Here is a 20,149-nt window from a genome sequence, read left to right as displayed (position 1 = left end):
ATAAGGGCCCAGCTGACCAGTAAATCTTCACTTTAAGTTCACAAAGTGAGTTTAGACAAATTGTTCTTCTTTCGTGAATCCTTTACAAGGGTTTTAAGACTACAGGGAATATGTTCTTTCAAGCTTCTTGGACAAAGGGCAATATGCAAATATTTTTAAAAATGTAAATGTGATAATTTTGCATTTTAAGGAACTTTATGCAAAAGAGAAGTCCAAAAGTGTAATACATGCATTAGTATGTGATCTTTCTTCAAAGCAGGTGCCATTTTTTTTGTGTAGTAGGATCTGAACATATATCTAATTGTAAGCACATGCTGAGTATATTTCACAATTTTGCAGCACCCTATTTCTGTTTGGCAAAGGCTTAGTTCCTTCACTCCTTTTTTTTTCCTGTCCCCACAATTATGTAACAGAAGACTCAAAACATATATTTTTTCCATCCAAAAACACGTAGATATAAAAAGAGACTAAGATGCTTAATTTGCTATGTTCAGTTATCCTAAAACAGTGTTTTAAATCTGCAGACAATTAAGTGGACTCTTTCTTTATCTGTTTACTTTGAGATACTTTTTGAATATCTGATCATTATACAGCTAACTGAGCTATCTCCACGTGTTTCTTTTTAAAAAGCAGAGGAAAACCTTTTTAAAAAGTTCATTAGGGCAATGAATACTAAATTTTTGAAAGGATGAAATACCAAAAAACCAGCTGATTTTAAAAACACATATTTTTTTATACTAAATATCCCCACAACCACCTTTTTCTATTGCAAAGGACTAGCATTACATTGTATCTGAAAAAGATCTTGTACCATAATATTTTTTAAAAACACATGCTTTGACCATGGATGCTTCCAAATATGCAGTTCCTAGCATTATCGATCAAAGGCAACAATGTCCGTTGTAGATTTCTGAGATAAGAAAAATGAAGATAGAGGTGGGTTACATTTAAAAGAAAACAATATTTGAATCCCCCTATGATTTCCATAAATGAGACAGTATGTTGGTTCAGTAAAAGCTTTCCCTGAAAGCACCCACTGAGCAGACAAAACAAAACATCACATTACTTATCACTTTGAGGAACTCAGAGTGTCTTTGTCTTGAACAGTCTTGACTTTAAATTTTGTATTTAGATATGAATGTCCAGCTCATGTAACAAAAGCTTATGTCCAGTCACTTATGTCCTTATAAGTTTATGTCCAAGGGAAACAATGTAAAAGACTTGGACATCTTCACTTACTTATCTTTATACATAGACTAATCATGCAAATAATACGACATTTCTACAGGCAGAAATTTAAAATTTGCACAAAACTTGCTATAAGAATATTTCTTTCTCCTCCTCTCTTACATCTGTAATACACACAATTTTTTTTTCTCTCCGTCTCCTCCCTTCTCCCTCCCTCCCTCCCACCCCCCCTTTCTTTTTTTGTAACTCCATCTAGAAACATGCCACCCCAGGTTCCCCTTCCTCTAGCCACAACAATATTCACATCCTATACTTGCAGTGAGAAAGCTAATACTTGAGTCACCCACTGAGAAATGCTCCACAATCTTTGCTCAGTAGAGTCCCATGATTGCAATGCCAACATCTTTGGATGGCCGGCGGTCTTTGACCAAAAAGTTGATCATGCTCTCTGATTTGATGAGCAGGTTGCAGCCTAAAAAGAACACCCCAAAGATGACAGTCAATGAGAGGACACAAAGAACAGCAATCTGGACCACTCGGGTAATGAAGAGGTTTCTTTCATCTGGGAGCAGGACAGACGCCCCTCCGTCGTTGGCCACCACTGTTCCTGTCCCATTGCAGCAGCCAATCAGAATCCCCAGATCTTGGGATCGATTGGAAAACATACCTTCTTCCAACAGTGTTTGGTTAAATAAGGACCCATTCATTCTGTATTTCAAGCCAATGGAAGTTCCAGAAAAATGAGAACAGTAAGCTTTCTTTTGCTGAGTGACCCTAAATGATATAAGGACTCCTCAGTAGTCAGCAAGGCTGTCTCCTGCTTCTTGATCTTCTTGCACAAAGGCACTGGCAGCACAAGAAGATAGACAGCTGTAAAAGGACAAGGAAACAGTTCCACCAACACCACACCATCCAATCTTTAAGAGAAGCAGGGCAATTCCAAACGTAAGATTTCTAAGCAGCTGGGAGCATGTGCTGTCAAACAGGCTGGAATCTCTGGAGATGCATGTTGCATTGTACAGTAAAGTCTCTAAGCAGCATGATAAAAACAACTTGCAGGAAAAAAAAACTCCACCCAGAACTGATCCTAAGCACCACCTTCATCCACCACTACAGGCAGAGAGCTGCCAGTCTGCTAACAGTCCTTCTCTATCCAGAAGAAAACCAGTTCAGTACGAAGAGTTCATGTGCTGATATGATGCACTAGCATTACCAAACACACAGAAATCTTTTCTTTAAAGAGCTCCTGAGGTGCTGTGTGTAAATCCATTCTTTCGCGGTATCTAATCACTAAGCTTATCAGCTGCAACTCCAGTTGACAACTGTTCTCCCTGAGATTAGCAAAGAATGCCTCTCCTTACAGTTTTAAAGGGAAAGACCCTGTATAGGCTTTGAACCTGAGAAGTTTCTTTCTCAGACTCTGTGTTGAGAGGGATCAAAGATCACCTGATCAGCCTTTTTCCAGTCTTTCAAAAAAATAAATAAATCTTTTTTTAAAGCCCAGTCTAGATTCAGTATACCTTATTAGTATAATCTCTAATGGATAGTTGCAAGCATTTTTCTTTGCTGTGAGATTGGAAAAGGCAGGAAGCTAATTTGAGAATTCTTGTATCAAAATTCACCGTAGATTATAAATACAGTATGCAAAGAGTTTACCCTCGTTTCTTATGCATCATAAAATGTGTTTTCCCCAAATAGTGCTTCTGGTTAGAATGAGGTTCAAGTACTTTTCCTAAGCTAGCACTATCTGTTTAGATGCTTATTTCTGTTTTATTTATCTATTATGTTTATGGAAAGCTACCTAAGAAATTTTCTGGACTATTTTTACCCTAGAGGATACAACAATTGTACTATAATAGCACAACTGATTAATATGACTAAGTCAGAGTAGTATTCCGATAGACCAATAGTTGCAGAAGAGGAATCAGGCTGTGTGGTGTCATATTTATATGTTGCTCTTGGGCTTCCCAGAGACAAATGCAACCATTATAGAATAGAATAGAATAGAATAGAATTTTTTATTGGCCAAGTGTGATTGGACACACAAGGAATTTGTCTTGGTGCATATGCTCTCAGTGTACATAAAAGAAAAGATACGTTCATCAAGGTACAACATTTACAACACAATTGATGATCAATATATCAATATAAATCATAAGGATTGCCAGCAACAAGTTATAGTCATACAGTCATAAGTGGAAAGAGATTGGTGATGGGAACTACGAAACGATTAATAGTAGTGCAGATTCAGTAAATAGTCTGACAGTGTTGAGGGAATTATTTGTTTAGCAGAGTGATGGCCTTCGGGAAAAAACTGTTCTTGTGTCTAGTTGTTCTGGTGTGCAGTGCTCTATAGCGTCGTTTTGAGGGTAGGAGTTGAAACAGTTTATGTCCAGGATGCGAGGGATCTGCAAATATTTTCACGGCCCTCTTCTTGATTCGTGCAGTATACAGGTCCTCAATGGAAGGCAAGTTGGTAGCAATTATTTTTTCTGCAGTTCTAATTATCCTCTGAAGTCTGTGTTTTTCTTGTTGGGTTGCAGAACCGAACCAGACAGTTATAGAGGTGCAAATGACAGACTCAATAATTCCTCTGTAGAATTGGATCAGCAGCTCCTTGGGCAGTTTGAGCTTACTGAGTTGGCGCAGAAAGAACATTCTTTGTTGTCCTTTTTAATGATGTTTTGATGTTAGCTGTCCATTTGAGATCTTGCGATATGATAGAACCCAGAAATTTGAAGGTTTCTACTGTTGATACTGTGTTGTCAAGTATTGTGAGAGGTGGAAGTATGGAAGGGTTTTTCCTAAAGTCTACCACCATTTCTACAGTTTTGAGTGTGTTCAGTTCCAGATTGTTTTGGTTGCACCACAAGGCTAGTCGTTTGACCTCTCGTCTATATGCGGATTCGTCATTGTCTCGAATGAGACCAATCACTGTTGTGTCATCTGCGAACTTCAGTAGCTTAACAGATTGATCATTGGAGATGCAGTCATTGGTATACAGAGAGAAGAGAAGTGGGGAGAGCACACAGCCTTGGGGGGCCCCTGTGCTAATTGTACAGGTATTTGATGTGATCTTGCTTAGATCCACAGAATTCTTCTTATATTCTTACAATGGAAAATTCTTAATATTATAAAATAATGTGGGACATACATTGTTTTTTTGCATAAATAAAGGTAAAGGTAAAGGTTCCCCTTGCACATACGTGCTAGTCGTTGCCAACTCTAGGTGGCGGTGCTCATCTCTGTTTCAAAGCTGAAGAGCCAGAGCTGTCTGAAGACGTCTCTGTGGTCATGTGGCCAGCATGACTCCAACGCCAAAGGCGCACGGAACGTTGTTACCTTCCCACCAAAGGTGGTCCCTATTTTTCTACTTGTATTTTTACGTGCTTTCGAAACTGCTAGGTTGGCAGAAGCTGGGACAAGTAACGGGAGCTCACCCCATTACATGGCAGCACTAGGGATTCAAACCGCCGAGCTGCCGACCTTTTGATCGACAAGCTCAACATCCTAGCCCCTGAGCCACCACATCCCCTTTTGCATAAATAGTTCTTAGTAAAATTAAAGTAGTGACCAAGTACGCACATAATGTTCAGAAGAGTATATATTGATGTTTTAAAACTCTTTTAAAATCACATTTTAGTACCAAATTGCCTAGCATGAATGCTGCAGGAAAGCATCTTATAGGAAAGGAATACCACAATGATTATGTCACCCATTTACACGACTTTGCCTACAATAATTGTATCCCCACCCTTCACTTGCTGAGACATCTGCAACAGCTTCTCTAAAGAGGACCTCATAATTTAGTATGGTAAGTGGGAGGAAGTGATCCTTGAGAGCTTCTGGGATTAATTGAAATGATCCTGAAATCTTTTTTTTTTAAAGCAGCTAAAGACCAATCTTTTCTCATCTGGTGAATCCCTTATGGCAGGGGTCTCCAACCTTGGCCACTTTAAGACTTGTGGACTTCAACTCCCAGAATTCCTCAGCCAGCAAATGGTCACAAGGAGACCCGAAAATCTCAAGCAGCCCTTCCACTCCCAAGGAGACTCCTATGTTGAAGCCCTTAAATGGATCTTGTTGCCAAAGACACTATACTATAGAAGAGTATAGTAGTAGAGTGTACAAGAGTGTACAAGAACGCAAATAGGTTGAATAAAAAAAACACCTTGTATTGCTTGGAGCTTGGTCCACTATAAGCAATGGAGTGATATGATTTTGGAATAGCTGCCAACATGTTCAGGTTGGGAATTAGAACTGGAAGTGTTAGAACCACCACATTCAATTCAATTTTCCTCAGTATCAGTTGCGTGTTTAAAAAGAAGCTAGGAAAATGGCTTTGCCTGACTGAGGATTTTAATTTTGCACGCAAGAGGGCAGCAAGACAACAGAGACCAAATGAGATCAAGGCAGGCTGCATGTGACTGAGAAACTCATCCGCATGAACATTAAAGAAGCTCAAGTGCTTTCAGCCTGTTTTGAAGTCCTTTACCAAGAGATTCCAGACATACCCTTTTCCCATCCCATTATGCCTTCTTTTGATAGTGTGTTGAGTGTATCTTATTTAATTAAGTAGGTAGCAACAATCAGGAATTTTTACTTGCATTCTGTTTTCCAGAGATAAGGCATTCAGATGAATATGCGTGAAGGCTAAAAATATTCAGGGCATCATCCAGAAAATAATGAAATATTAGCCCTTTCCCACATTCCCTTGTCTAAGTTCCAAGTTAAATTTCTTGAGTCTTGGTTACCGTTTAGTCCCTTTGCCTTGACTTGGAAAGTGGTGAGGAATGTCTGCTGAAATATCAGAAGGAGGGGATAAGGGACCAGTTGTTTCCCACATTTAACAAAACCAGAAGAAGTCAATAAAATTGTATAATTGGTTTATATTTGATTTAGTTTATATGATTTATATTGATAGTAGAATTCAGTTTTTTTAATTAGAACTGCAGAACCCAATTTTTAAAGCATGTTGTAATGTTATAAATACCACCTTACTTATTCTATGCTTTGTAAAGAATTAAACCTTATTCAATCATCTCAAATCTCTGAATCTGTATGATACTTCTTGTTCTGTAATTATCTCTAGAGCAATGATTGCTATACAAATTCTTTGATAAATCCAAAGTTTTGAGAGGGTTGTGCAAAACTCTAGGTGGATATACAAAATAACCCAACTAAAATCAGCTTCAGAGAAGAGCATTTATATAAATATTTATTCAAGGATTATATACTTGTATGAGATTTTTGACATTTGTACATTTGTAGGGGATGATGGGAGATGATGCCAAGGTAAAGGCCAAGGTATAACTTGCTTGACCAAGGTATACTTTGTTTTCTCCAGGCATGTAGTGGGGGGGGGGTTGATTGGGAGGAAAATGCCACTAAAAGGGGCTACAGTTCCCATTTCCGAATCAATAGTGACGATGGACAAGGAACCGATCCTCAAAAAGAAAAAAAGGAAGGAAGTAAAGAAATAGTTTGCGGTTAGGAATTGGCGCCAGTTTGAATGGGATGATTGTTGCTGTTTCTTTAAATTTGTCATTAAACGCAGAGGGTCAAATAGGTTAAAAGGAGGGGGGGTGTCTTTCTCACGTTTGATTCACGCAGTTTTCTTATAGTGGCTCCACTACAGTAAGAGAGTTAGACGCAGGAGGAATAGGGAGGTTCAGGGTTCATTCCACCACTAAAAAGGTGGGGAGGACACACACACACACAAAAGGGTGGCCAATGAATTTAGGCACTGGGGGAGGAAATCTTTGCCAAGGATAAAGGGTGTAGAGCAGTGGCTGGCAGAGGTCGTCTCCTCCCCTGCCAAGCCCCCCCCCCCCGCCCTCCGTCTTTCTGGGAGGGGTGGAGAAAAGGATCCTACGAAGCGGCGACCTCGGCGACCGGCGGGGCATTCCGTGACTCCCATCTAACAGTTGTTTCCTCTCTCTGGCCGCGTCTGCCCGGTGTTCGGATCTCTCGGTGACGCGGTTTGCTAGAACTTGGCTGATCTTCGGGGCGGACCTCTCGGGAACAGACTGCTCCGCTCCGCTTTGCAGTTTTGTTAAATTGAGACCAGGATGGGCAAATTTGCCTCCCCTGCGCTTCTGGTCTTTAGCCTGCTTCTGGTCGCCGCCGGAGTCTGCGGTAAGTTGGGAAGACCCGCTGCTCCCCTCTACGGTTCAGCTGCCGAGCGCTTTGGATGAACTGCTGATTTTCCGCTCCCTCCCTCCCCCCACCCCAACCCGGTTGAAAGAAAATGGGGAAGGTCTCTTCCCTTCGCGTTTGCTGGCTGCGAAAGGGAAGTTCAAAACTTAATGAAAAACCGCTCAAGCGTTACCCTCTGCTTTCCAGGACAACTTGAGGCATGGTGCAATTTTATGCTTTCATACACTACAGTACTCAAAAGAAAGCTTGTTTTGAGTTCAGTGGCCCTTACGTTCTGGTCGGTGTGTACCGACAATTGCTTTCCTGTATTAAAGGGGGTGGGGATATTTTTACCTTTTGCCTGCCTTTCAAACATGATATTTAAAATTTAACAGGAAAAGTTTGTTTCCTAGTAAAATCTATATCTGGTTCTTCCCCTCCCAAATATACAATAACCAACTCAAACCTGAAGGCTTGGAAAAGACTCTCAGCCTAGTTCCATCATTCAGACTAGAATGCTGCCACACCCAGAGATATGCATAGATGACAGGGTGGGAAACTACCATCCTTTAAAGCAGGGGTCTCCAACCTTGGCAACTTTAAGCCAAGATTTAAGCTTTGAGCTTAAACTTTAAGCTTTGCTGGCTGGGGAATTCTGGGAGTTGAAGTCCTTCAGGATTAAAGTTTCCAAGGTTGGAGACCCTGCTTTAAAGGAGGTTGCTAGCTTTTTTCTACATTATTCTAATCCTAGTTTTATAACTATTGGAGCAGTTCTGGATAAGTTTCCATTTCCAAACTGATTCCCCCCACCGGTCTTAGCCATGAAAGTTTAAAAAAATACAGGATTGGCTTGTCCAGATTTGGGCTGGGGCCTGGTGGAGGACAGTAATTAATACACATTGCCTCTATTCTTGCAAGCAGATATGAAAATAGTCCATTCTACTCTACAGCAAGTATGGACATAACCTTTAAGTTCCTTTCGTTTTTATTCAGAATATATTAGGGTTTAATCTCCAGAGTAACAATTGACAGAATTAACCACAATTGGTTAGGTTCACACAACAGTTAAGACCAAAACCATGCAATCCACACCAAGTTTTTGGGACTGGAAATAGAAATCCCAGTGGTTTATGTTGCTTGCAGAAATGCACTCTATGTCTTGGCCTTCCAAATTCTTCTTGTATTCAGATTTCAATCCAAAACATCCATTTCATCTACCTTTTCGCTTCCTTTCCACTTCACTTTCCTAGTTGGTGCTACATCAAGTCACAGAAATGGACAAAAGGGAAGGGACATAATGCCTTTGGGAAAATTAAATACATATGTGTGTAAAAAGTCAGAAAGAGGAGCCAGGAAGGCTCCCCTAGTCCTCTTCAGCGTGCATTTATTTAGTATGTTTCCAAACTGTCCGCAGTCAGAGTCAGTGGTCATATATAATAAAACCAGGAAGAAAAAAGTGACAATCATAGATTAATTCTCTCTCAAACACACATATACAAACAGTCACAGTCAACAATAGTGGCACACAGTCACTATTTCTAAAATGGTTTTCATCTCATACCCAGTCCATGCCTAACCTAAAGAAGCTTAGTTGTTTTCAGCTCTTCTGATTTTCAAGTCACGTTTTACTTCTTGTTCTACAAATATGTTCTGGCATATTTTGCATCATTTGGTAGATGATGCTGTTAAAGTTTTGAATCTGTCTGCTACACCTTCAGGCGTGACCCCCTAGGTCTGGTTGCACAATTCTCTCTGGCCTCTGATGTGTAGTTGCAGATGTCAGTCCAGACAAGAAGTACATGTATTAACACTACCTTTATTGTAAAGTTACCTTGACAGAATCTTGCAAACCTGAAAGCACCCCCTCCTCACTTATTTTTACTCTCCAGAAAACTAGGGAGGATACCTGAAACATCTGAGATGATATTTCCACACCCATCCCTCTTTTGGATTCAGATTTCTCTTAGACTGTTCTCTAGGCTGCAGCTCTTCCTTCTGTTTACCCAAGGCTATTTTCAGTACAGCAAGAGAGGCCAACAGTTGGATTCCACATAGGCCTTTGCCTATGTCATGCCTGCTCATTGCTCTCCATAACACTTGTCAGGATTTACGTGAGCCAAATCTTTAGTGCTTTGAACCTGTTTTTCTTTTAAAACACAGGGTTATTGTTGCTTTGAAAGAATGCTAGGCTTGTACTACCAGAATATCACTTTAAATTAAGAAAGAAAGTTGGATGGTGCCCATTGTATGCTACTAGTTCTGTCATCATTGGATTCGTTTCAGGTTTTCTGCTGAAAAATCCCCAACAAAGGGATTTTTATGGCCGCTCTTTTTAATCCTTGTATTATTGTTAATTATCTCTGAGGAGGCAGCTAGAGTGCTGAAAATTGTTAGGATTGCTGTCTCAGAATCAGCAAGATGCAGAGGCAGTCTCTCTCTCTCTCTCTCTCTCTCTCTCTCTCTCTCTCTCTCTCTCTCTCTCTCTCTCTCCCTCCCTCTCTTCCTCCCCCCCAGTGAGGGGGAAGTGGACATCATTCCTTGTCACTTGTTAACAGCACCACCCTTCCTCTGGTGGCGATGGATGACTAGCCTTTCATTGATTGTTCCCTCCTGCTACATCCTACGCACTCTCTACACCTGTTATTTGTGGGTCAGGCTATTTAACATTCTTTCAGAAAATTGTTATACCCATCTTCAGAAATAACCTAATAGGTAAGAGACATGGGACAACAGTTGCACCATCTCGAAGTACTTGTGATTCCTTTCTGCTTCATCCTGCATTCTCTGGCCTTGTTAATCTCTGGCCTTGTTATCACTTGATGCATCTATCATTTGATGCATCTTTCCAAATCTGCCCAATCTATGTTAGGGATCGGGGTTTATTTTCCTGCAGATGGAATGCTTGGTGGGAAGAAAAATGAGTCCAGTGGAATCTATTAATCCTTTGCAATAGTTAGAACTGTTCATTGACCTTGTTAATGTTATGTGGCAACAGGGATTGGAAGAAAGGGTAACACAATTCATGCCAGCATATTTTTCTCTTGGCTCAAGGAGGTCAATATTACACTGACTTGGTCATGTGGAACAGACCAATGAGTGCATTTGAGTTTGACTGGCAAGGAATGGGGGTAATCATTTGGGAGCCAGGTAACTTGGTCTATATCAGGGGTCTCCAACCTTGGTCCCTTTAAGACTTGTGGACTTCAACTCCTTTGCTGGCTGAGGGACTCTGGGAGTTGAAGTCCACAAGTCTTAAAGGGACCAAGGTTGGAGACCCCAGGTCTATATGAACTGAAGAAAGCTTACCTGTCAGTTCAGTAAGTTTTCAGGCTGGAACATAATACATAGACAGCACTGATTGTGTTTATGGACAATTTCTAAGGACATTGTGATGTAGGGGGTGATGAGACCTAGATTTCCTTGATATCTCAGCTGTTTTCAGTACCATTGACTGGGATCTTTGGGGATATGGAGTAGGAACCAGGAGTAGGGTTGGGGTGGTTTTTCTTTCTCTTAAGTAAATTCCAGTTGGTGTTAGTGGTTTGGGGAGAGGGAGAAGTCAAGCCTTTGGCCTTTACTCATGGGGTGCAGTAGGGCTTGAAACTCTTACCCTTGTTTTAACATCTATATAAAACTGCTAAGTGAGATCAATAGCCAGCACAATGTCTGCTTCTTTGATATGCTGATGATACTCAGCCATACATCTCAACCCTGAGCTGACCAAGTAATGTTGGAAAAGTCATGTCCCAGTGCTCTGAGACTTTGAAGATCTAGACCAGGGGTCTGCAACCTTAAACACTCAAAGAGCCATTTGGACCCATTTCCCACAGAAAAGAAAACACCGGGAGTCACAAAAACCCTTCCCGTGCCTGACTATTTCTTGAGCGGCCACAAAACTAGCATATGTAGTTGAATTAAATGTTCTGTTTTCTTCTGAAACTTTTCTTTTCTTGGATTTATCCATGGTTGGCCTACCGGGGGTTGAAAAGCTCAATAAATCACGTGCCAGCAGGTATCACACATTGGCAGTTGTGACACATATTTTGAGTGACAGGAAGCCATAGCAGAGGGGTGAAAGAGCCACATGTAGCTCCAGAGCTGCAGGTTGCTGACCCTTGATCTAGACATAGAGGGTTTAATTTGTTAATTAAACAGGACAGGCTTTAATTTGACTTTATACAATGGAGAAGCTATGGATTTTTAGCTCTCCCAGGATCAGACATATACCATCTTTAGTTCTGGGTGGTGTTGCACAGAACTGATATGCAATTTTAAAGTTCTCCTTGATTACCTGCTCCCATTTAAAGAGCAAGTGACAGCTATGACTAGGAAGGCCTTAGTCCAGATTCACTTATTGCACCAGTTTTGTCCCTCCTGGACTGGGAATCCCTTCTCTCAGTCACTCATACCTTAAACACTTCACATTTAGATTTTTTCAATGCATCTAGAAAGGGTTGCCTTTGAAAACCATTTGGAATCTGTGATTGGTTCAGAACGAGCCTTATGTGACATTTATACTTCCTGAGCTGTAATGTCTACTTGTGAGTTTCTGTGTGCAATTTTGAGACGCTGGTGGTGACCTATAAAACCCTTCATGTGTAGGATATGGTTACCCAGGGGATCAACTTTCTCCCATTATCATTGCCCACTGACAGATCTGACAAAGTGAGCATGTTCCTTGAAAAAATATCTAAAGGATCCTAGGAAACATGCCTTCTCTGGAGAAGCATCTGCCTTCCACAATGATATAACCCCAGGAAGTTGTATGGCCCTGACCCTGTCATCCTTCAAGTGAATTGGAAGTTCTGGCTCTCTTTCCCAGGCCATAGGATAAAATATTCTTTTCATTGGTGCTTTTCAAGAGGCAACTGGACTTTCTGGTTTTTCTTTGAAGACATTTCACTTCTCATCCAAGAAGCTTCTTCATCCATGACCTGGATGACTGAGAATCTCCATAGACATTCTCACTGGATGATGGGTTTTTTTGCAGAATCAGGTTTGATTTTTGTTCTTTTTATTCTGGTTTCGCCCTCTCATTCCTTTAAAAAAAGAAGTTTTTATTATAAGCTGCCCAGAGTTGGATGCATTAGGCAGTTTTATAAAGTTGTTTAAATAAGCATTCCAAGTCTCTTGATCCAGCTCTCCCCAGAGTAATATTTTCAAATACAAAATAAACATATTTTCACTACACTGATAACATCCCTGTTCTGTTTAAGTGACTTCTGCTGGACAAGGGGCTGCTCACAGGGGGGTGAATTTGCTCTTTGTATTCTATATATTTGCTATAAATGCCTCATTAGGATTTCTAGTTATTTTTGGTAGGAAACTCCAATATTCTGCCTAGCTGCGTTTTCACTCACAGACTAGCAGAATGAGAAGTGCACAAAAACATGTAAATAGATTCAAATGGCCTGTTTTCATACAATGGAGAAACTGTTTGCAGCAACCACTTCCAAATGCGTTGGACTACAAATTCCAGAATGCCCACTGGATATACTGAATTGAAATTTTGGGAACTATAATCAACACCTCTTCTGTACAACTTAGTACAGCAGGCCAGTTTGAAGAATGTTCTTATTTATTTATTTACTAATAACATTCAATATTCTATGAGATGTTGTATAACTGAAAATAACTGTCAAAATCTTTGCAATTATTGCATGGTATACATAGGAAGCTAAACAATAAAATTATTGTCTCTCTTTCACAAGGAAAACAGGATCAGAAATCCCCTAATTCCCCTTTAATACAGTATATCTAAAGGTAAAAGTTTTCCCTGTCCATTTGTGTCTGACTCTAGGTCAGGGGTCTACAACCTTAAACAGTCAAAGAGCCATTTGGACCTGTTTCCCACAGAAAAGAAAACACTGGGAGCCACAAAAACCCTTCTCTTGCTTGACTATTTCTTGAGCGGCCACAAAACTAGCATATGTAGTTGAATTAAATGTTCTGTTTTCTTCTGAAACCTTTCTTTTTTTGGATTTATCCATGGCTGGCCTACTGGGGGTTGAATAGCTCAATAAATTGCATGTCGGCAGGTGTCACATATTGGCGGTTGTGACACATATTTTGAATGACAGGGAGCTGCAGCAGAGGGATGAAAGAGCCACATGCCGCTCCAGAACCTCAGGTTGCTGACCCCTGCTCTAGGAGGTAGTACTCATCTCCATTTCTTAGCCAAGGGAGCCAGCATTATCCAAAGATACTTATGTGCTCATGTTGCCAGCATGACTTTATGCCGAGGTACACAGAACACTGTTACCTTCTTATTGAAGTGGTACCTATTTATCTACTTGCATTTGTATGCTTTTTAAGCTGGCCGGAGCTGAGGCAAATAACAAGAGCTCACCCCATCACACAGAGCTCAGGTCTTGAACCCAGAGTGTCAGTTTTCCAAGCTCAGTGTCTTCAACCGCTAAGCCATCGCACCCCTTTAAATTGCCAGTTTATCTCTATGTTGTGATACATGCCCCATAATGGCCACAAATCCCTATAACAGGGGTCTCCAACCTTGGCAACTTTAAGACTTGTGAACTTCAACTCCCAGAATTGAACTCTGGGAATTGAAGTTCACAAGTCTTAAAGTTGCCAAGGTTGGAGACCCCTGCCCTATAACATGTCTTCCAAAGAGATATTGGATCTGCCTGTCCTGGATTCTTTTCAGTATACTCAATTCAATGGGCTCCAAATACAAAAAAGTCAATAACACAGTCCCCTGTGCACAAGCATCTGCAGTCTATGCACACTACTCACCCTTACTCCATTCTTGCCCACTGCTACTATTGCTACTCCAACTAGTCTTTGTGAGTCCTACTGCTCCTACTCCTTGTGAATTCTGTTAGGAAAAAAAAAGATATTTTTCTAGCTGCTTCAGGCTGCTTTCCTTCCTTTCCTATATATCTCCTTCCCTCTTCTAACTATTACACACCAACATCACCACACAGTTGTCTCTCAGCACAGATTTATAGTCACAGTAGATGTGCTAGCTGGGCAGAGAGCTTAAAGTGACAGGGCAACAGCAGCATATATTTTAGCCATTTTTTATTTTTTTTACGAAACTAATGCCATTTCTGTGTTTCTCTCATACCGCAGTAGGGAATTAGCAATGACATTTTGCTGTTCCACTCTATCTAAAATATTGAAATGACACGGTTGCAATGCTAAATAAATGGCACAGTTGCAATGTTAACTAACTGGTACATGAATTGGTATCTTTCATTTGTTCCAGCCAGATGAGCAGTTGGTGCTTGTTCATTACAGTGAATCCCTGATCCCACAAATATACAGGCAAAACATTGATTGCCCATTTTAGTGCATAGGCTTTTTAATTCAATGGTACTGTACTTTTGTTCTTTTGGAGGAGTATCTTTGAGAGGTAGATCACATGATAGTCTACCTCTTATTTATTTATTTATTTATTTATTATTTAAATTTGTATACCGCCCTTCTCCCGAAGGACTCAGGGCGGTTCACAGCCAGATAAAAAATACACAATACACTATAAATACGATTAAAATACAATTAAAAAACTTATTAAATTGGCCACAATTAAAAATTTAGGATAAAAACCCATTAAAAACCCATAGACTTAAAAAAAACTAACCCAGTCCAGCGCAGATGAATAAGTGAGTTCTTCATGGTTTTGGATAAGTACTGTGCCTGAGGCTATCTAAGACATGTCAAACAAACAAATGAATAGGGTTGGGGGAAAATCCAGCCCTTTCAATATTGATTTCCCACATAATGCATCCTTTACTTTCTCAAATGGTTCCTGGCATAATTTAGACCACTGTATCTTGGAGACATTATGTGTCTTTTTTGTTAGTCTGTGGGGGCTTGAGCTACAACAGAGAAATAAGGTATGAACCTTTGAAAATATCCTACTAATCCACATTTTTTAGGGTCTGGTTCATCCTAACGGTAAGAATATCTGTGGATGATAAAGACTACTATGCACCCTTTTTATTTCTAGGTCTGCATATGAATATTTAAGCAGCGCTAATTGGAAATTGGATCTATGAAAATCTCATTTGTTATTACTACCTTACTAAAGATCTTTATTAGCACTTCTCCTATTCTTTTGGCTCCCACATTCCTTAATTTAACCACTACAGCAGGGGTGAAATGCTCCCGGTTCGGACTGGCTCACCCGATCCGGTAGTGATGGCAGCTGCTGGTTCGGAGGACCGGTAGCAAAAATCCCTGGCCCCGCCTCCCTGCCTCTGCTGAGCCCCACCATCAGCAGAGGGTTTTTTTTAACTTTTAAAAGAAGGTTTTGCTTCAGCCGAAACATGCCTTTAAAAGTAAAAAAAAGCCTTTGAGGAGCCTGCCCCTCAGCTGAGATCGGCAGAGCCTTTAAACTTAAAAAAATTTTTAAAGGCTACTCTAGGGATCTCACCTGAGTTCCTCATCAGCAGAACCTTAAAAAACATGCTTTCTGTAGAAAAAATGTAGAAAACCTCCTTTTCAGAGATTCTTAGGCACTTACCTGATTACTGATGACCTCATGGCTTTTTTCCCAGCCGGAAAGCCCCAGTTTCACTTTCAGCACCAGACAGAACTAATTTAAACTTAGTTAATCTATTTCATCACTGAGTGATTAATGCTGTCTGGCTTTTCTGGCTGAGGAACTCTGGGAATTGAAATCCACAATAAAATAAAATAATAAAATAAAATATTTGTGCAGCTTTCTGAGATTTGGTGTGTTTCTGTAGTGTTTCACTCTTACTATACAAACACACAAAATCTCAGAAAGCTGTATGTGGTATTGTGTGTGTGTGTGTGAGAGAGAGAGAGAGAGAGAGTTGTGTTGTGTGTGTTAAGTGTGAAAGTTGGTTTTTGAGCTTTTTGTGGCTGTGTGAAGTGTGAAGTGCAGCTGCTTTTACACTGTGTGTGAGTCAGTTGTGTTGTGTGTGTGTAAAGTGTGAAAGTTGGTTTTTGAGCTTTTTGTGGCTGTGTGAAGTGTGAAGTGCACCTGCTTTTACATTGTGTGTGAGTCAGTTGTGTTGTGTTGTGTGTGTGTAAAGTGTGAAAGTTGGTTTTTGAGCTTTTTGTGGCTGTGTGAAGTGTGAAGTGCAGCTGCTTTTACATTGTGTGTGAGTCAGTTGTGTTGTGTTGTGTGTGTGTAAAGTGTGAAAGTTGGTTTTTGAGCTTTTTGTGGCTGTGTGAAGTGTGAAGTGCAGCTGCTTTTACATTGTGTGTGAGTCAGTTGTGTTGTGTTGTGTTGTGTGTGTGTAAAGTGTGAAAGTTGGTTTTTGGTATCTCTTATTGTTTTTTATACTTTGTTTATTATTTTTATTATTTATTGTTATTGGCCACGCCCATCCAGCCATCTGACCACCAAGCCACGCCCACCAATTAAGCCACGCCCACAGAACCAGTAGGGGAAATTTTTATATTTCACCCCTGCGCTACAGGATACCAAGTTCCATAATCGCAGACAACTAGGATATACTTTTGCTTTAAAGATTATGGAAAAGGGCCTATGGAACTTTCTCTTCATAGGAACTTTATTGAGTTCCTCTTTTGGTTTTAGCAATTGACACACAGAGACAATCTACAGTAATGGACCCTGCTTTACAGATCCCTGGCCACTGGCCAATTAAAACTATTCAAGATTCTATATGTTGTCCCATCTCTACCAATACACCCAGACCATGGATTTCCATTGGCTAATTCCAATATGAACCATGGTGCAGAGTTTTTAGAATGCAGTACTGCAGGCTACTTCTGCTGACTGTTAGCTGCCTGCAGTTTGGCAGTTCACATCTCACCAGACTCAAGGTTGACTCAGCCTTCCATCCTTCCAAGGAGGGTAAAATGAGGATCCAGATTGTTGGGGGTAATATGCTGACTCTGTAAACCGCTTAGAGAGGGCTGTAAAGCGCTATAAAGTGATATATAAGTCTAGGTGCTATTGCTATTGCTATCACCTTGCAATATTGCAGGGGAATTGTTCTATCTTGTCCTTTCTGTAGGGAAACTATGCGTTTCTGACTTCCCAATGCTTTCTTTTCATTTGGGCAGGAACAAAAGGCTCCTTTACTCTCTTCACCTTTACGCTTCTATCTCTTTAGAATTCCTAACTGTTTGGACAGACTTTCTTATTATCCTTTCTCCTTCTGTATCTTCCTTTCTAACATCCTCTGACCTTTCATTACAAATGAAAGTAAAGCAGGCTATTTGTTGTTTGCTGCAACAAGGCAAAATTGCTGGGAGGCAGAGGCAGATTTCTTTTTCTTTTTTTCCTCACCAAAAAAGGTAGGTGCATCTTATAGTCCGGAGCATCTTATATTCCAAAAAAGTACGGTACTTCCTCTATCACAGGCCTCAATCATTTCCCACCTAAATCTACCAATCTTGTCCCCGGTTCATAAATTTCTTCATGTTTGTTGTAGGTGTAGCTCCTAAACTTCTGTCTGTAAGTATAAGGGGTTACATCCAGAGGTGGTATTCAGCCAGTTTGAACCAATTCAGGCGAACCAGTAGTGGCAATTTTAACTGGTTTGCTGGTAAATATCACCTCTGGTTGGCCTCGCCTTTTCCCACCCGCTTGCCTACATGACGTTCACCCTATCTGCCTGCCCGCCTGCTCAATGCTCACCCCACCCACTCCTGCCCTTTATATGTTGCCTTTGCCACGCGGCCCAGCTAATCACCTTGCCAGTCGCCTCCAAGCCTCATCCACTCTGCTCAGCTTACCAAAGGTAAGCATGCCGCCCGCTCACCCTTAATCTTGGGTTGGGGGCTGGGATCCAGGGATGCACCATTCCCCAAGGCCCCAGAGCCACCGCCTGCTCACTACCCGCCACCCACCTTAGCCAGGTTGGGGAACACACCATTCCCCAGCTCCAGCCTTCCGGGGCCACCTCCTACATGCCGCCTGCTCTCCTTTCACCTCATTTCTCCTCCTTCAGAGGCCCTGGCCCTTACACAATCTCCTCACTTCCTCCCCCATGACCTTGTCTTTCTTTGTACCATGACCTTACCTTCCTCCCGCGACTGGCTGAGCTATCGCCTCTGGGCTCCCCGCCAGCCTGCAATTGTTTGCCCCCCTTGTCATGAGATGCCTGCAGCCACCATGTCTTTTTTTCAATGCGAGAAGCCTCCCAATGGCCGCCTCCGGCACAGCAGGCAATGTGTGTATGTGTGCATGGCCGGCGTGAAGAACAGGGTGGCAATGGTGGCAACAGGACTGACTTTCAGCATGTTTGAGAAGCGAAGGCCAGTAGTTTTTGGCACAAGAAGCCTGCAGCCAGTCGCCACTGCCAGCTCGGTTCTGGCTGGCAAAGAGGTGGCGGCTGGAGGCTTCTCGCACACACACACAAAAAAAGATGCAGCAACTGCAGGCATTTCGCGACAAGGGAGCTGAACAATGCAGGCTGGCGTGGAGCCTAGCAGTGATGGCCCAGCCCTGGCTTGCCTTCCCTGGCAGCCAGCGCAGGAGGAAGTTAAGGTAAGGATGAAGAAAAGATGCGGTCCTAGGGGAGGAAGCTGGGAGATTGAGCTGGGGCCTCTGAGGGAGGGGAAACAGGGTGATGCATGGCCTAGGGAGAGTGGGCGGCATGCAGGAGGAGGCCTTTGACAGATTCTGCATTTAGCCACCTCAGACCCTGGGCAGAAAATAGGTAAAAAGGCTGCAATAGCTGTAAGTTCAAAAATTTTTCCTACCGGGTTCTGTGGGCTTGGCTTGGTGTGTGTGGCTTGGTGGGTCATATGACTGAGCAGGCATGGCCAATTCAACATCACTAACAGCAAGGTGCCGCCCCACCAAGCCACTGCCACCAAGCCATGCCCACAGAACCAGTAATGGGAAAATTTGAATCCTACTACTGGTTATATTTACAGGACATGGGAATAATCCATTACTTCTCTTGCTGGAAGATGACTGTAAGTGCTCAAAGCCTTTTCTATTAAACATGAGGCTAATCTGGCTACCCATTCACTCTCAGGCCATTTACAAGAGATAGCAACTCTTTCAAACATGGTACAATAAGCTTCTATGTCTTCTTTCTCTGACAACTTAGGGATTTTTAAAAAAATCTTTGGGACTACTTCCCCTCACTAGAAATACCGAAAAACTGGATCCCATTAAGGCCACCAGTCCACAAAACACTTTTGTTCTTGCCTATTTTTACTTTCTGTCTCCCTCCAAAGCCAACCTTTTCCTTTTCTTTTCTTTTTTAATCGTCAAAAGTCTTTCCTCTTGCTCTTGCTTTAACATTTCTGTGATACTGGCCAAGTACCCGAGCCTAGTCCCCTTTTTAGCCAGGCTATCTTTTTCTTTGGCTTAACTACAGGTGTAAGATGGATACCCATATCTAACCAAAGTAGAGGCCCCTTCTAAGGAAGGATGTTGGCTATTTCCTGCAAAGTCTGGTTCTGTGAGGGCCAAACTCCTTTCTTTTTGCAGCTAGGGTTTATTTTCTGTTCATGGAGTCTTTAATAAACTCCTTGAATTTAATCCACCTTCATTTGTGTGGTAGCTACCCTTTGTTGATCTCCCACCTGATTTTCAATACCTCACCTGGTTTCAGATATCCCACCTCTACCACCACTTTGTCACAGATTCTTTTCAGTATATCCAATTCAGTGGGCTCCAAATACAAATGATCCAACAACAGCATCCCATTGCTACTACTGGTACTGCAACTATTACTCCTTGGGAGTCCTACTACTCTTATTCTTTGTGAGTTCTTCACAAAATTCTCTTGCCAGCTGTTTTACTTCCACACCTGAATACAATGCTTCCTTCCCTCTTCTTTTTCCTCCACACACCACCACAACATCCAGCTGTCTCTCGGCAGAAGTTTTATAGCTACAG

General features: G+C 41.5%; 2 protein-coding genes across 4 annotated transcripts in view; one reads left to right on the top strand and one right to left on the bottom strand.

The window, feature by feature from the left end:
• Positions 1 to 1,541: 1,541 nt before the first annotated feature.
• RPRML (reprimo like) lies at positions 1,542 to 1,895 on the bottom strand. The gene has a single exon (XM_058182090.1). It carries the CDS (start codon positions 1,893 to 1,895, stop codon positions 1,560 to 1,562), a length of 336 nt encoding a protein of 111 aa, XP_058038073.1. The 3' UTR covers positions 1,542 to 1,559.
• Positions 1,896 to 7,030: 5,135 nt separating this feature from the next.
• ITGB3 (integrin subunit beta 3) overlaps positions 7,031 to 20,149 on the top strand; it is a 91,855-nt gene continuing 78,736 nt past the window's right edge. For all 3 annotated transcript variants that reach the window (XM_058182089.1, XM_058182088.1, XM_058182087.1), the window contains exon 1: positions 7,031 to 7,326. Coding sequence is in view for 2 of the 3 variants with exons in the window: in XM_058182088.1 (XP_058038071.1) it covers positions 7,260 to 7,326 (67 nt within the window). In the remaining variant the exon portion in view is untranslated. The remainder of the gene's footprint in view (positions 7,327 to 20,149) is intronic.

The sequence above is a fragment of the Ahaetulla prasina genome, chromosome 4, assembly GCF_028640845.1.
Source record: "Ahaetulla prasina isolate Xishuangbanna chromosome 4, ASM2864084v1, whole genome shotgun sequence".
Classification (NCBI taxonomy): Eukaryota; Metazoa; Chordata; class Lepidosauria; order Squamata; family Colubridae; genus Ahaetulla; species Ahaetulla prasina.
Note: the sequence above shows the minus strand (reverse complement) of the source record. Positions and strands in the feature narration are given on the sequence as shown.

Bases quoted from the DNA above. Each gene is read 5' to 3' on its own strand.
- RPRML (XM_058182090.1), bottom strand. From the start codon at position 1,895: ATGAATGGGTCCTTATTTAACCAAACACTGTTGGAAGAAGGTATGTTT.